The sequence below is a fragment of the Alternaria alternata genome (genome assembly GCF_001642055.1).
Source record: "Alternaria alternata strain SRC1lrK2f unplaced genomic scaffold CC77scaffold_15, whole genome shotgun sequence".
Taxonomy (NCBI): domain Eukaryota; kingdom Fungi; phylum Ascomycota; class Dothideomycetes; order Pleosporales; family Pleosporaceae; genus Alternaria; species Alternaria alternata.
In genome coordinates, this window is record NW_017306204.1 from 163,426 (window position 1) to 176,397 (window position 12,972).

The window sequence follows — 12,972 nt, forward strand, 5'->3', positions numbered from 1 at the left end:
CTTTAGAATTGGCGGCTAAAGTAAGCGTACATGCTAGATGATCGAGGTGAGATGAGGTGCTTAAAGCAAGCCCTTCAGCCTGCTAGCGGTCAGGAGCCACAGCCTCTCGAACTGTGACCAAAGCACCTCTAATCCCCAGATTCCGAACGGCATCATGGTAGCATCTTATATGTTGAAGACTTTGTTGCCAGTGGCTGTTCTCACCAGCTATGCTGCGGCAGAGACTTGTGCTGGTGGTGAATGGGACGTCATTGTCGTCGGTAAGTTCGCATCTGCATCCACGGCCCGACTCCAAGGTTAATATCTCCAGGTTCTGGTCCAGCAGGTATCGTCACAGCAGACCGTATGAGCGAAGCTGGCAAGAAGACTCTACTCCTAGAGCAAGGTGGCCCATCGTACTACGTAACCGGCGGTCGTGCTCGCCCGGAATGGTTGAACGGGACTGAACTCAGCCGAGTTGATGTGCCGGGACTGTACAAATCAATCTTCTCGAACTCGGGTGAGGGCAACCTGACCTGCGCATCAGATGTGGTCAACGCTTTCCAAGGATGCACTGTCGGTGGTAACTCCGCAATCAACGCTGGACTGTTCTTCCAGCCGCCCGCGAGTGATTGGAACCGCTATTTCCCAGATGGCTGGAAGGACGCCGACATGCAATCCGCGATTAAAAAGGTCAGGACAAAACAGCCGAGTACAGACAGCCCATCGCAGGACGGCAAGCGGTATCTGCAGAGCGGCTACGAGGCTGCGAAGCGATGGCTTGTTGATGGCGCAGGGTATGCGGATGTTGGCCTGAATGACGGTATCGAGAACCATAACAAGACGAAGGTGTTCGGACATCCCATCTGGTACTATGAGAATGGCCAAAGGAGCGGGCCAGTGAAGACGTATCTTCAATCTGCGCTGAACAGAACGAACTTCTCTTTCCAGACTGGCACCAAGGTGTTGCGCGTCCGTCGAGATGGCGGTGTAGCAACCGGTGTCGACGTTCAGACCAATGGTGCATCCAGTTCACACAGTATCTGCATCAAGAAGGGCGGAATGGTCATCTCTTCCGCCGGCGCACTTCTCAGTCCTCAACTGTTGATGTGGTCGGGTATAGGCGAAGCAGAGACTTTGAAGAACCTCTCTAAAAATGGTCACGTCACCGTTCCTTCTCAAGAGTGGATCAACAATACCGCTGTCGGCAATGGCGTCTTCGACAACCCAAACACCTTTATCGAGCTGTATTCCGACGAAATCGCGTCATACAGCTATAGCTACTCAAACCCACCGCCGTCTGACGTTGAGCTGTATCTCAACAACCGCTCAGGACCCTATACATTTGCTTCTCAAACGAGCGCGTTTTGGGATTACATCGAGCAGGGCGATGATGTAGTGGGTTGCCAAGGCACTATTGACTCTGCTGGTGCGATGGACCTTTTGGAAAACGGTACCATCACACTCAACGTCTACGGTACCTCTGGTCTCCGATCTGTCGGTCGAGTGAACTTGGACGCCAGGGGTATCGCCCTTCCGAACTCAAATTTCTACTCCGACCCCCGCGACGCAGCAGCAATCGCCACATTCGTTCACAACATCTTCCAAGCTCTTCCTCATACCCTCACACCACTCAACATTGCGAAAAACTCCACGCTTGAGCAGATTTCAACCTGGTTGACCACGCCAAGTGCTTATACTCGTGGCAATGTGCAGCATTGGAGCAGCAGTTGCAGGATGGAATCATGTGTTGATGCGAACACGAAGGTGATTGGTATGCAGAACCTGTTCGTGATCGATGCAAGTATTGTGCCGCCTCTTACTACCAACCCGGTCATGGGTGTTATGATTGCGGCAGAGAGAGCAGTGGAGAGGATATTAGCGTTGGGCAAGTAAGCGCATGGTATATAAGAGTAATTTCAATTCAGTTCACGATTTCCCACCCATATTGGAGCTATGAATCTCACGTTGTGTTGCCATTGCCGAACATATATTTTCGATAGGCCACTTGTATACTGCCGTGATCCTAGTACCGGACGTTTACCATACCGGATGTGGATCCGCGTTACGTCATGCCACGGCCCGCCTCACATTACCAACCACGCCTTTGCAAATGCTATTTCCCCATCATTGAATTTATTACTCAGATATCTGCAAGGGCTTGTACTCTGTCCCTCAAAAACAAAGCACCATCATGTCTAATGACTCTGGCGAAAAGCACGCCTCGAATGGTACTTCAATCCCACCGTACTTCTCTACGAACAAACTTACCAAGAGGCACCAGGCATGAAATTCACGCCGACTGAGCGTCACGACACATACTCTTACATCAACCCTACCAATTCCAACCTTTCGGGAAAACATGTTCTCATCACTGGTGCTTCCAAAGGCGTCGGCCGCGCCACGGCCATCAGCTACGCAAGAGCAGGTGCATCCTGCATAGCCCTCGGCGCGCGATCCTCGCTATCCGACGTCGTCTTGGAAGTTCAATCTGCAGCCAAAGACGCAGGTCATTCGCAACCACATGTCTTGGCCTTGAGCCTCGATGTCACCAGTAAAGACAGCGTAGATGCTGCAGTGAAAGAAGTGGCCGAGAAGTTTGATGGAAGACTTGATGTTCTTATCAACAATGCAGGAAGTCTCACGCCCTTCGCCGGCATTCCAGAATCTGACCCGGAAGCCTGGTGGAGCGACTACGAGGTCAGTGTTAAAGGCCCTTATCTCGTGACCCGCGCATGTTGGTCTCTACTCCTCGCTGGCTCCAAAATCATCATAAACCTTACATCCATCGGCGCTCTCATGATCGTTCCGCAAAGTTCATCCTACGGACCAGCGAAACTAGCTTCTTTGCGCCTCACAGAGTTCATTGCCCAGGACCATGGTGAGGGGAAAGACGGCATGGTAGCTATTGCTGTGCATCCTGGCGGCGTGCAAACAGAACTTGCTTTGAAAATGCCGGGGCATATGCATGAATGGCTTGTTGATACACCAGAATTGGGAGCGGACACATTGGCTTGGTTAGGAAGTGAGAGAAGGGAGTGGTTGAGTGGAAGGTATGTTAGTGCGTGCTGGGACATGGAGGAGTTGGAAAAGAAGAAAGGGGAGATTATTAAGGGGGATTTGTTGAAAATGCGGTTGGCTGTTGATGTATAGCTGCCCCATTAGGCAAGTGTTAGTGAGATGCTGGCTGGATACGTCAGATAAGTACGTCAAAGGAGATTTTGTTACAAGCCTAAAAGCAAAAGCGGTTGTAGGAAAAGTGTGGTTCTTGGAAGAAGCAATAAAATTTCTGATAGAGGTTTGTGTCCTCTTATTCGTACGTAGCGAATACTGGTGTTCGGCTTCTTGGAAATCATGAGTAGCTGGCGTATGATAGATGCAAGCGTGTATTCTTTTTGCAGTGGTTTTGCACGTGCTGTGCCCGCTTGTTACGGCTTTGCCCTGCCGTGCAAGCTCACCACGTGGTGGATCTGCTTCCCGCCATGATTGAAGATGCGATGCGCGCCGGCGATCTTCCCGTCTCTTTTACTGCGACGCTCGATGGAAAGGTACCCGGTAACCACAGCGCATCCCACCAATTAGTGCAAAAGATGGTTACATCGCTGCTATCTCCGACGTGATGTAGGCTCAAAGAGATGCTAGAAGTCGCGTCGTCAGCTATAAGATATTACTCACGCCTTTCTTGTCGTATCGTCCTTCACTCCAACTCATAACATGGCTGTCGCGCCAGATTCCCTCTGGCCCCTTGTGTCTGCTACAGGCCTCCTAGCGCCATTTTGCTTGCTGGCCTACATCTGTTTTCGGGTTTATTGTCTTGCTTACACGCAAGTAGTTGGAAAATACCAGCTAGGTTTAGCCTGGTTCTTCATTGTCGTTGAGTTGTTCCAATACCTTCCTACCATTCTACTTTATTTCAACCGTGTTTTTGTCTTGCGGCGACCCAGAAGACAAAAGCTTCATCTTGAAGGCGATGATGTCCCAGCGGTAGCTGTACTCATTACCGCGTGTGGGGAGGATAACGACACCATTCTCAATGTTGTCAGGGCTGCATGCGAGACAAATTGGCCATTGAATCGCCTCAATGTCATCTTGTGTGATGATGGTCGGTCGAGGGATCTGGAAGAAAGGATGTTACATGTATCGCGGCAGTATCCACACGCACACTATACGAGTCGTGAGAAGCCAGAGGTGCCGGATTATGTACGTTGACTACCTCTTCTAATAGACACTTTTGCTTACTTGAGAACCAGAAAGCGGGCAATCTCAATAACGGGCTGAAGTTTAGCGCAAAGCTCACAGACTTCCCCTCGCCATTCGTCGCAGGCTTGGACGTCGACATGATAGTCCAACCAAATTGGCTACGCGCCATGATGCCACATCTTCTCAACGATCCCAAGATGGGGATGGCATGCCCGCCACAGTACTTTTGGAACATTCCGCTCGACGATCCAGTGCGACAGGATCTCGATTACTTCTATGCCATGACGGAGCTTATCCATGATGGGCTCGGCGCAGGCGATTGCGTTGGGTCCGGGTATCTGGCGCGCAGGGAAGCAATAGAGGACATTGGTGGCTTTCCTACATACTCGATCAGTGAGGACACTGCTTGTAGCTCCATGCTCCTCGGGAAAGGCTGGTCAGTAGCTTATATCGATGAGTATTTGCAATGCGGTGAGATGCCGGATACTCTGTCTGGTCATATCAAACAGCGGACGAGATGGACCATTGGGAATGTTCAAACAGCGTTCAAGGTAATACTCTTTCTCGATACCTTGCAATAAAGGCTGACCGTTTCGAGATCAACTTTCGCCTTTGGGGCCCGACTGTCCCCTTCTGTAACGCCCGCCAACGCCTCGCCGGCTACGTTTTTGGTGCAGGATCTGTGGTGAACAGCGCACTTAACTGGCTGGGTTACATCGGTCTTCCACTTGCACTACTAGCTGGCTATCCTTTCGTAGTCTACTACGAGCGCTGGCAACTCGCTTGGCTTCTGCGACTCGTCTGCATTTGGATTTTTGCTGATACGGCGCACAAGATGAGTCTGGCGTTGTTTGTTGGGTATCGGGACGCGATGCGCTGGGATCAAGCCGACGTTTGGCTTATTCCGTACTATACGCTTTCTCTTGTTCGCGGTATGGTACTTCCGACACGCTTCGGTGGGACAAAGCCTGGATTCACGCCGAGTGGAAGCCTCTCTCTGGAGATCAAAGAACGTGGGCCGAGGCCTTCGGGCTTTTTCAGCCGCTTACGTGCGATACTCTTCCAACAGATGGTCTGGATACACGTCTGCTTCATTCTGGCTTGCATCCTCGGTGTGGTACTTAACATTGTACGTTGCTTCGACCCGGCAGATCAAATCAGCACTGCATACTCGGCGGCTGAGGTCGTTCTCTCAGGCCATGATCGATGGGTATTTCTGCTTACCAGGATCGGATGGCCGCCGGTGTGGTGGCTCGGACAGCTGGCCAGCTGTTGGATTCCGGTACATTACCTGATCTGGCCACCGAACGAAGTCACCGCCGACGAGGCATTGCAACTGGATGAGAAACGTGGCGTACGATACCCGAAGGAGGAATACTCCCGCCCACAGAGGACGAATATGGGAAGACCTACCGACCATGTGACTGCGATAGTGTTTGTGTATTCGGTTGTGTGTTTCGCCGGGTCATTTTATGTCTAGATCGTAGGATGCAAGTCGTATCGTCGCCCTGCTACCCTTTGTACGGCGTGCGTAATTACAATCACAAGCATTGATAGAGTGTGAGGATGTTCCAGGTTCACTCGAAAACAGCACTCAAAAACTAAAGCGTCGTCGCGTTCCGTATGGCGTCTAAAATCTGAAATGATTCCTAGCATTATCGAGACGCCCTGCTCTGCGACTTTGTTAGAGGCGTCCCTCGAGATTTTGATGTTCCATGCACGGTCCCGCAGACCCTTGCTGGTGGAACACTAGTACGTAACGGGTGATTACCTCATCACTCTGGCCAATGAGACCGCCGCTGTGACCTGTGAATCGGAGCGTCCACTATCGAAGTCAAAAAAATCTGCAGAACAAAACAATGATGGAAACAGACAAAAAGATTGGCAAAAGGAAACTCTCCAGCGGGGAATTGAACCCCGGTCTCCCGCGAGTTGCCAGTGATGGTGACAAGCGGAAATACTGACCACTATACTACTGAAGATTGACCAACCTAGAAGGCTGAGTAGCTGATCGATGTAGAAATGGAAAATTAGTTGGAATGTATCCATAGCCGTGTTGCTGCAAACAGTGGTAGTGCTTATTCAAACGGTCATCAGTGTTGGAAGCGAATCTCGGGCTCGGTTGTTGGTGGGGCATAGATCGAACCGGTGGCGCCGGCATCTTTAGCCATCAACTCTCGGCGTCTGCGAACACTTAGGACACTCAGCATAGTACACGAGGTGAGCGCTTGAAGCAACGGCCACAAGTTCGGCGACAGCTTCATTCGGTGTTCTGGTTCTCGTACTGGGAAAGTCTCGGTATACCCGACAAAGTATCTGTGTCGTACCCTGGATGGATCGCGCCAACGAACTTCATCAGAGACACTCCGGAGAAGGCGACACCGAATTTCTAAGAAGCAAGGTCGCAGGGTGAAAGATGATGGCGGCGGGTGTGTAAAGTAAGATGCGGTGTGGTTGTGCGGATGACACACATGTGCGAGGCACTGGAAGCATTCCCTGCAACGTGAACCAGGCGCGCGGATCGCATTGTTGACAGACACCGCTATGTCGTCCGTACATATGCTTGTATGGCGAGAGAGGTCGCTGATCAGAAAATGCGCGGTCCATGTGTCTGAAAACGTCAGAGTTGAAAACGCAGACCTCTTGTCGCAACATGGCATCGATGGACGAGCGCAAACCTCGACAGCCGTGAGCGCGCACAAGGTGTTTGCTAAGAAAAGTAGTGTTTACGCCCAGTTGCATCAGTTGGTCGCGATGATTTAGAATTCGGATGAGGCTGAACGGCCGGTTCATACCATACCCTATCGGCGTAGAATAACGTTTTCGTGGCTTGTGATGCTGTGCCATGCCGCGATGTAGCGCTAGGTCCTACGTACGCCAGGCAGTGCATTCAAGAGGTCAATGGTGGCTACGACGTCATGTCTGACCGGCAACTGCGTCTACCGAGAACACGAAGTCGATAGCGCTACGACGGGAGAGTGAATGATAGACATTGGCAGAGGGGATGGGAGCGGTGGCTCTCAGAGTAAGCTGCACCACCCAAGGTGCGGCGCGGTCAGCGAGATTGAGCAGACATGGGCAAAAGGCTTGGCCTGGAATTGGTGGTGACGCGTTCTGGAATCCGGGGTCGCCCTGGGCAGACCAGAGAGACAAAGGGATGCGGGACAGCATCGTGGATACGATGCTTCATGGTGATGGCAGAAGGCGTGGGATGATGCACGATGTTGGTCATGGAAGCCCGAAATTGCTGATCAGTATGTGACTGCAATCGCGATGCTCGACAAGACGCGTTGGAGATGCTCACGGCCATGTTGATCAACAGGGAGCATGTCGCAGGGGTGGCAGCAATGCTCAGCAGGACGTCGAGTGGCTGAGCGAGTATGCAGGCGTCCTCCGCCTCAGCGAAGTACGAGCACGTTGGCGCCCTCTTCTTCCACCGCCCGTTCAGCCCGTGTCTCTCGACTTTCTACTGTTCACCTCGCCTGCTTCATATTCGACCCAAACTGCATCTTGTTCTCGTCGCTCGTTGTTGTTGCTGTTCCCCTCTCTGGAAACCATTGCGCCGTGCACCAGCCGCCTCGCCTCGGCTCCACTGCACTCGACGGACCGAAGCGATCTGCACCGCGTCAGGCTGAATAGCAGACAGCCAGCCAGCTGCAAGTGAGGCTCATATCCCGATCTAAATCTCGACGGCAGAGACGCTTGTCGCAGTCACTCGTTTAATCACGCTCCTCTGCTCTGTATGCCGACGTCTCTTGAATCGCTCGCTGGCACTGCGCGAGAATCGACGGCTTCTCGGCCAGGCACCACCACCTGAATCGCGAACAAGGCACCACCCCGCTGCGGAAGGCGCGAACCACCGACTCAATGCGCTCTAGCAACAAGAGCTATGTCAACATCAACGACGCGGGCAGCGAGAGGAGAGAGGGCACGCCGTGGTACTGGCGCCTCATAGCCCTGGCGGCGTCATGGATGATATTGGGAGGGTGGGTGCCCGTCATGCCTCTCGAGGCACTTCAGATGAGAGCAGGCTAACACATCGCAGCTACCTCATCCTGCCCGGCCTCTACGCGAACGATCCCAAGCTTAGGTTCAGCGAAGCAGTTCTGTCTGTCTTTGTTGTCGCACTCCTCACTGCCGGCTATTCATTCACGGCGCTGCTCTGCTTCGCTTGTCGCAATGAGCGCTTCCAAGCTGAAGCTGTCTTTCTGTAAGACCTCTACGCCTGCACCACCAGCGCAATACTAACACATGCATAGCCCCGCACTCACCTCCTCCGCCCTCGGCCTGATTTCCATAGCCTACAACTTCCTCTCATCCCACAACTATCACTGGGGCAATGCCGCCATCAGCGGCACCGTAACCAGCGCCGCTGGCACCCTCCTCTACAGCTCTCTCCTCCTCTGGACATACCGCCGAATAGTAAAGTCCAAACGCCAGACAGACACGCGCGCAAACCTCTGGTCCGAGCAATCATACTACAGCAACTTCATCCCCAACATGTACCCCACCGCCATGCGCTCGCCCTCTAACCCACCACCCGACGCCGTGTACACAGAAGACGATCGTGTCAACCAGCAAATGGCGCTGCTCCTCGCAAAAGGCGACCCACGACCCAGTCCCGATGCCAACAGCACCTTCAGAATAGACCTGCCAGAAGACCGGGAACAGCAAGAAAGACATCTGCGCAGTCAGGAGTTGGTCGGTACGCCTGCACAAACACATGTCGACTGGAACCGCGATCGATCCGACAGTAGACCTGACAGTCTGAGTGAACACCAGGCATGGCAGCAATGGCAGGGCCGCGGAAGAAGTACAAATCGGCCGTCGAGTGCGGATGGAAGAATCAGTAACCACTCGAGAAATGTCAGCCGCGAGGAGCGGAGGAGAGAGATTGAGCTTGGTCAACTGCAGCGCACATGACCTTCTCACCGAGTCTGCACATCTTCTACCTTGTTTACACAAAACTACGCATTCTCTACGCACATGGATAGCGTCGGTGTTCTGGGCTTGGCGTTTTTGCGTGGTCCGCGGTTGATACCTTTGTATGTTTGCTCATCCATCGCTTTGAATTTCGGAAGCTGTACTGTAACGATGTATGTGTTACGGAGTTGTTTGGCATATTTTGGCAGGCTAGATTTTGGTCTCTGTGTTGCTATCGCCTATCGAGTCAAATACCAAATCATCACATCTGCAATCACTGTTACTTCCGTGTCTGGTCATTCTTTCCATGTTCTGAAAGTTGTCAAAAACTGCTACCTACTGATGTGCCCTAGGCTTCATCGCCACACCACCATGGTCCGGTGCCTCGGGCTTGGTAACACGCGGAGACGCATCAATCCGAAACACGTCCTTTGTCATCGCCCAACTCCAGCACCATGGGGCGACCACTTCTGCAACCATGAGGAGATGCTCTGGAAACCTCGCCACACTCTCAAGGCGGCCGCTTCTGTAACCATCAGGAGAATACTCCGCCATCCACCACCCAGCCTTCTACTTGCTCAATACATTGACACGGACTAGCCCGCTCAAGTGCACAAAGCTTACGACAGACGCTGTTCAGACCGCAATCATGTCATTTTTCTCAACGTTTAAAAAAATTCAATGTTCCAGACGCGCACTGTAAGCGTAAGCACGCATACCGCATGCAGGTTCGGCGGGCCAGCTGATGACCCGAACATAAGCAAATGACAATCGCTGTAACATGGGGCGGTCTAGTAATTGCAGTAGAGGAATGATAATGAGGTGTGTCTCATTGGACAGATGACACATTCATATCATTTTCAAATTAAATATGCTAAGAAAATTCGTTGTTGCTCCTCTAGCATATTGCATGCTGTCTGCTCTGCCATCTGCCATCTGCCATCTCTTTTTGGTAGTGATCGAACACATGTAACAGTCGTACTCAACTCCTGACTTTGAAAAAATATCTACAGCTTGATAGCAAACTGCTTGAGGTACTCGTAATGCTCAACATTAGCAGCAACGGTGTCCCGGATTTGCTTCGCGCCCTCTTCACCGTACTTCTCCTTCCACTCAGCGAAAAGCTGCTCGTCTGACTTAGGTTCCTTCTTCTGGCCAGGTCGTCAGTCCACAACTCTGCCCACATAATTAGGATATTCACTTACATGTGTCCGCGCCCTCAAGCGATCACTGTCCAAAGCATCCTCATGGAAACCCTTCCATTTCTCAAACGCCTCCTTGGCAATACCTTGGTCCTTCTCTGTGTCCCATACGAGCATGTCTGGGTCCCATTCGATTCCCGTGGTTTTGCAGAATGCTTCAACCATGCCAGATGGGTTGTCCAGCAAATCGTCTGCATCGATGACGCAGATCTCAACACCGCCAGTGTGGCCGTTTGTCTGCTCATTGGAGTCGTGCTGCTTCTGACCCGCGAACTTGGGACCGATCTGGCCCTCAGACCGCAGGTAGTCGAACAGGCGACGGAGCTCTTCGTAGCCAGCTTCGTCAGGACGGAAGTTGTAAAAGCCTGTCATCTTGTCCAGCGGAGGAATGGTGCAGCGGTAGTACGATGGAATGGAGAATTTGGGGTGACGGATCAGAAATGTGAAGTGGTAGGTTGCCAACAGATCCGCAGGAATAACCGTGGGGTTGTTGGGTTCGCCTTGAGTGTCGTATGGGTAAGGAGGTCCGAGATGTTCATTACGAGTAGTGACAGGCGAAAGCTGCGTGGTGTCTGTTCCTACGCCGCGTCGATAGTTGGATAGAGACGGGGCGATGGTAGCGGGCTTGCCTGCGGGGGGAATCCAGTATTGGGCCATGTCCTTGATGAAAGCGCGCTTGCCCTGTTAAAGGTGAGTATGCTATCTTTCGTAAGGCTACATTATGCGCCATTGAAATCTTCATCGTACGGGATGTCATAATGCGGGAGTCAAGATGGTAGGGAGCTGGGCAGATCGTAATGGCTCGGCGACAATTCGGGGAAATGGAGGACGGCGGTTTTTGAATTGTCCGCTTGTAGAGACCAAGGACTTTGGTGAATTTGTTGCGCTCCAGTCGAAGCGCTTACATATCGCGCAAGTTGAATTTAGGAAAGTATGAGATGGTCGTGATTAAGGTGGGGTAGACAGAGATCTAGCTGTCGGGTGGTTGGCTGGGAGCACACAACACGCAATTGCGACGAAGTTGACGAGATTGCGAAAATAAGATCTTGATTGGGTGTGAAAAGATGACGGACTGAGAGGAAACAGCAGGAAAACGGTAATATTGCAGAAACATGGAAAGTATTAGTGAACGAACCTCCGAGTTTTCTCTCGCGATGCGATCAAAAATGGTCTTGTATGTGCTCTCCTCATAGCCAGACTCTTTCCTGGCTTTCGCGTCATTCTCATAACGCTCAGCGAGGCGCTCGGGACCGAAGTAGTAGGCGTCGCCGAAAGGCTCGTGAACACACTGGAGCGTGTCGTAGCGGGTCATGAAGACCTAGATGATGGTAAGAACCCGAACTTGGGCGAGACACGGCGGAACCAAGCATACCCGCTCAAAGGCCGTCGAGCAGGCCCTCGGATGAGTAGCCACAAAGATGGGCTTGCTCGTCATAATCGCGGCTTGTCGACTCTGGTAGGATCTATTTTCCAAGTATCCTGGGAGGGAGTGACTGATATTTTCAGTCGGTAGAGTTGGTGAAGAAGTCCAGATATATTTCAAGCTGAACAGCGAGCACCTACCGCGAAAAGTAAATGGGGCACTAGCAGACTCTTATACCTGAGCCCCAAACAGAATCTGCCGCCGATCAATCATTGTGAGATGGAACCCACAATTGCTGTTCGTTGAGCAGCAATCCCTACCGGCAACACGGGTTAACAGGTACTAGTGGACCTGACTATGCAGTGTTGGCAACTTCAATCAGAGGGTCGGGTAGAGGTGCCATGCGGCCGGCAACCACAGCCGCAATCGTAGCGTGAGGGAGATGCAGGCAATGCGATTGCCCCGATTCGATGCAGGGCTGGAGCTGGCCGAGATGTGTTCATGAGGTGTTTTCATCGAGCACGCATGATGTCACTAGCGGGACTTGTGGACGGAGCGTGTCTTCCAAGGTTGGTGGGGTGCGCTGTGCCCCTCACTAGCAAGCCCGAGGTGCCGACGGACCGTCGTCAACTCCTTCCCCCTTTCAGTGCTGTTTGCGCCTCACGCGCCATATCGTTGGATGGTATTTTTACGCAGCCTTGGGTCTATTTTCCTGACGACTCTGGGCCATAGATATTAATGCAGCTAAAAGCACGACATATAGTGGCTGCATTCCGCAATTTCGTAGTGCCTGCGACGAACAAAACCCATTCGACAGCCCCTAGGAAAGCGAACCACGCGCTGATGTATCTGGGTGTTTTTTGTACATCACAATACAGCTGAAAGCTGTTGTACGACTCGACCCGCACCTGCCTGGCACTTCAGCGGAAGAAGGGATCGTGCGATGTTGGATTAACGCCTTTCCAGCAGTTCCGTGCTCAGATACGGCGTTCTTGCCGAAATCAGTACCTGCTTGCAGCACCTTTCTGGGACTTCTCCATCGGCATCCCAGTGACGGACTAGAAAGAGTTAGGAACTTGGGTGCAGGAAAATCACTCAGCGCTGGCATAGTCAACATCAAGACGTAAGAAAGGCTGCTGTTATAGTGTTCGTACATGGAACTACGACCTTCATCCGCACATTTCCGACAAGCTCTCGTCGCGCACAAGTATGCGTGCGATGCCTATGGTTTCGACAATATGTCGTACATGTACTATCTTCAACATTGGTCGATGTGAGAAATATGAAAACCATGAACGAAGAGGT

The 12,972-nt window shown here is 52.1% G+C and overlaps 7 protein-coding genes and 1 non-coding gene across 8 annotated transcripts; 4 read left to right on the top strand and 4 right to left on the bottom strand.

Annotated features, from left to right (window-relative positions):
* Positions 1 to 154: 154 nt before the first annotated feature.
* CC77DRAFT_1010416 (FAD/NAD(P)-binding domain-containing protein) lies at positions 155 to 1,875 on the top strand (the record flags this gene model as incomplete). The annotated part of the gene is made up of 2 exons (XM_018523649.1): positions 155 to 260; positions 311 to 1,875. 2 exons carry the CDS (start codon positions 155 to 157, stop codon positions 1,873 to 1,875), a joined length of 1,671 nt encoding a protein of 556 aa, XP_018383880.1.
* A 195-nt stretch (positions 1,876 to 2,070) lies between these two features.
* Positions 2,071 to 3,315, top strand: CC77DRAFT_992760 (oxidoreductase-like protein). Its single transcript, XM_018536391.1, has 2 exons — positions 2,071 to 2,210; positions 2,264 to 3,315. Exons 1-2 carry the CDS (start codon positions 2,174 to 2,176, stop codon positions 3,130 to 3,132), a joined length of 906 nt encoding a protein of 301 aa, XP_018383881.1. The 5' UTR covers positions 2,071 to 2,173; the 3' UTR covers positions 3,133 to 3,315.
* A 378-nt stretch (positions 3,316 to 3,693) lies between these two features.
* Positions 3,694 to 5,659, top strand: CC77DRAFT_939831 (cellulose synthase catalytic subunit; the record flags this gene model as incomplete). Its single annotated transcript, XM_018534697.1, has 3 exons — positions 3,694 to 4,179; positions 4,224 to 4,730; positions 4,778 to 5,659. The coding sequence occupies 3 exons, from the start codon at positions 3,694 to 3,696 to the stop codon at positions 5,657 to 5,659; spliced, it is 1,875 nt and encodes a 624-aa protein (XP_018383882.1).
* Positions 5,660 to 5,757: 98 nt separating this feature from the next.
* Positions 5,758 to 6,335, bottom strand: CC77DRAFT_191757 (hypothetical protein). Its single transcript, XM_018530557.1, has 3 exons — positions 6,054 to 6,335; positions 5,951 to 6,004; positions 5,758 to 5,852 (listed from the first exon to the last, which is right to left on the bottom strand). Exons 1-2 carry the CDS (start codon positions 6,226 to 6,228, stop codon positions 5,955 to 5,957), a joined length of 225 nt encoding a protein of 74 aa, XP_018383883.1. The 5' UTR covers positions 6,229 to 6,335; the 3' UTR covers positions 5,758 to 5,852; positions 5,951 to 5,954.
* On the bottom strand, positions 6,075 to 6,161 carry CC77DRAFT_t63. Its single transcript has one exon. It is a non-coding gene; the product is annotated as a tRNA-Asp (tRNA).
* Positions 6,336 to 7,664: 1,329 nt separating the features above from the next.
* On the top strand, positions 7,665 to 9,376 carry CC77DRAFT_1022038 (hypothetical protein). The gene is made up of 3 exons (XM_018525380.1): positions 7,665 to 8,165; positions 8,225 to 8,389; positions 8,439 to 9,376. The coding sequence occupies exons 1-3, from the start codon at positions 8,047 to 8,049 to the stop codon at positions 9,100 to 9,102; spliced, it is 948 nt and encodes a 315-aa protein (XP_018383884.1). The 5' UTR covers positions 7,665 to 8,046; the 3' UTR covers positions 9,103 to 9,376.
* A 520-nt stretch (positions 9,377 to 9,896) lies between these two features.
* On the bottom strand, positions 9,897 to 11,117 carry CC77DRAFT_191810 (hypothetical protein). The gene is made up of 2 exons (XM_018530559.1): positions 10,308 to 11,117; positions 9,897 to 10,253 (listed from the first exon to the last, which is right to left on the bottom strand). The coding sequence occupies exons 1-2, from the start codon at positions 10,959 to 10,961 to the stop codon at positions 10,110 to 10,112; spliced, it is 798 nt and encodes a 265-aa protein (XP_018383885.1). The 5' UTR covers positions 10,962 to 11,117; the 3' UTR covers positions 9,897 to 10,109.
* Positions 11,118 to 11,973, bottom strand: CC77DRAFT_191785 (hypothetical protein). The gene is made up of 3 exons (XM_018530558.1): positions 11,868 to 11,973; positions 11,677 to 11,797; positions 11,118 to 11,622 (listed from the first exon to the last, which is right to left on the bottom strand). The coding sequence occupies exons 2-3, from the start codon at positions 11,737 to 11,739 to the stop codon at positions 11,275 to 11,277; spliced, it is 411 nt and encodes a 136-aa protein (XP_018383886.1). The 5' UTR covers positions 11,740 to 11,797; positions 11,868 to 11,973; the 3' UTR covers positions 11,118 to 11,274.
* Positions 11,974 to 12,972: the final 999 nt, after the last annotated feature.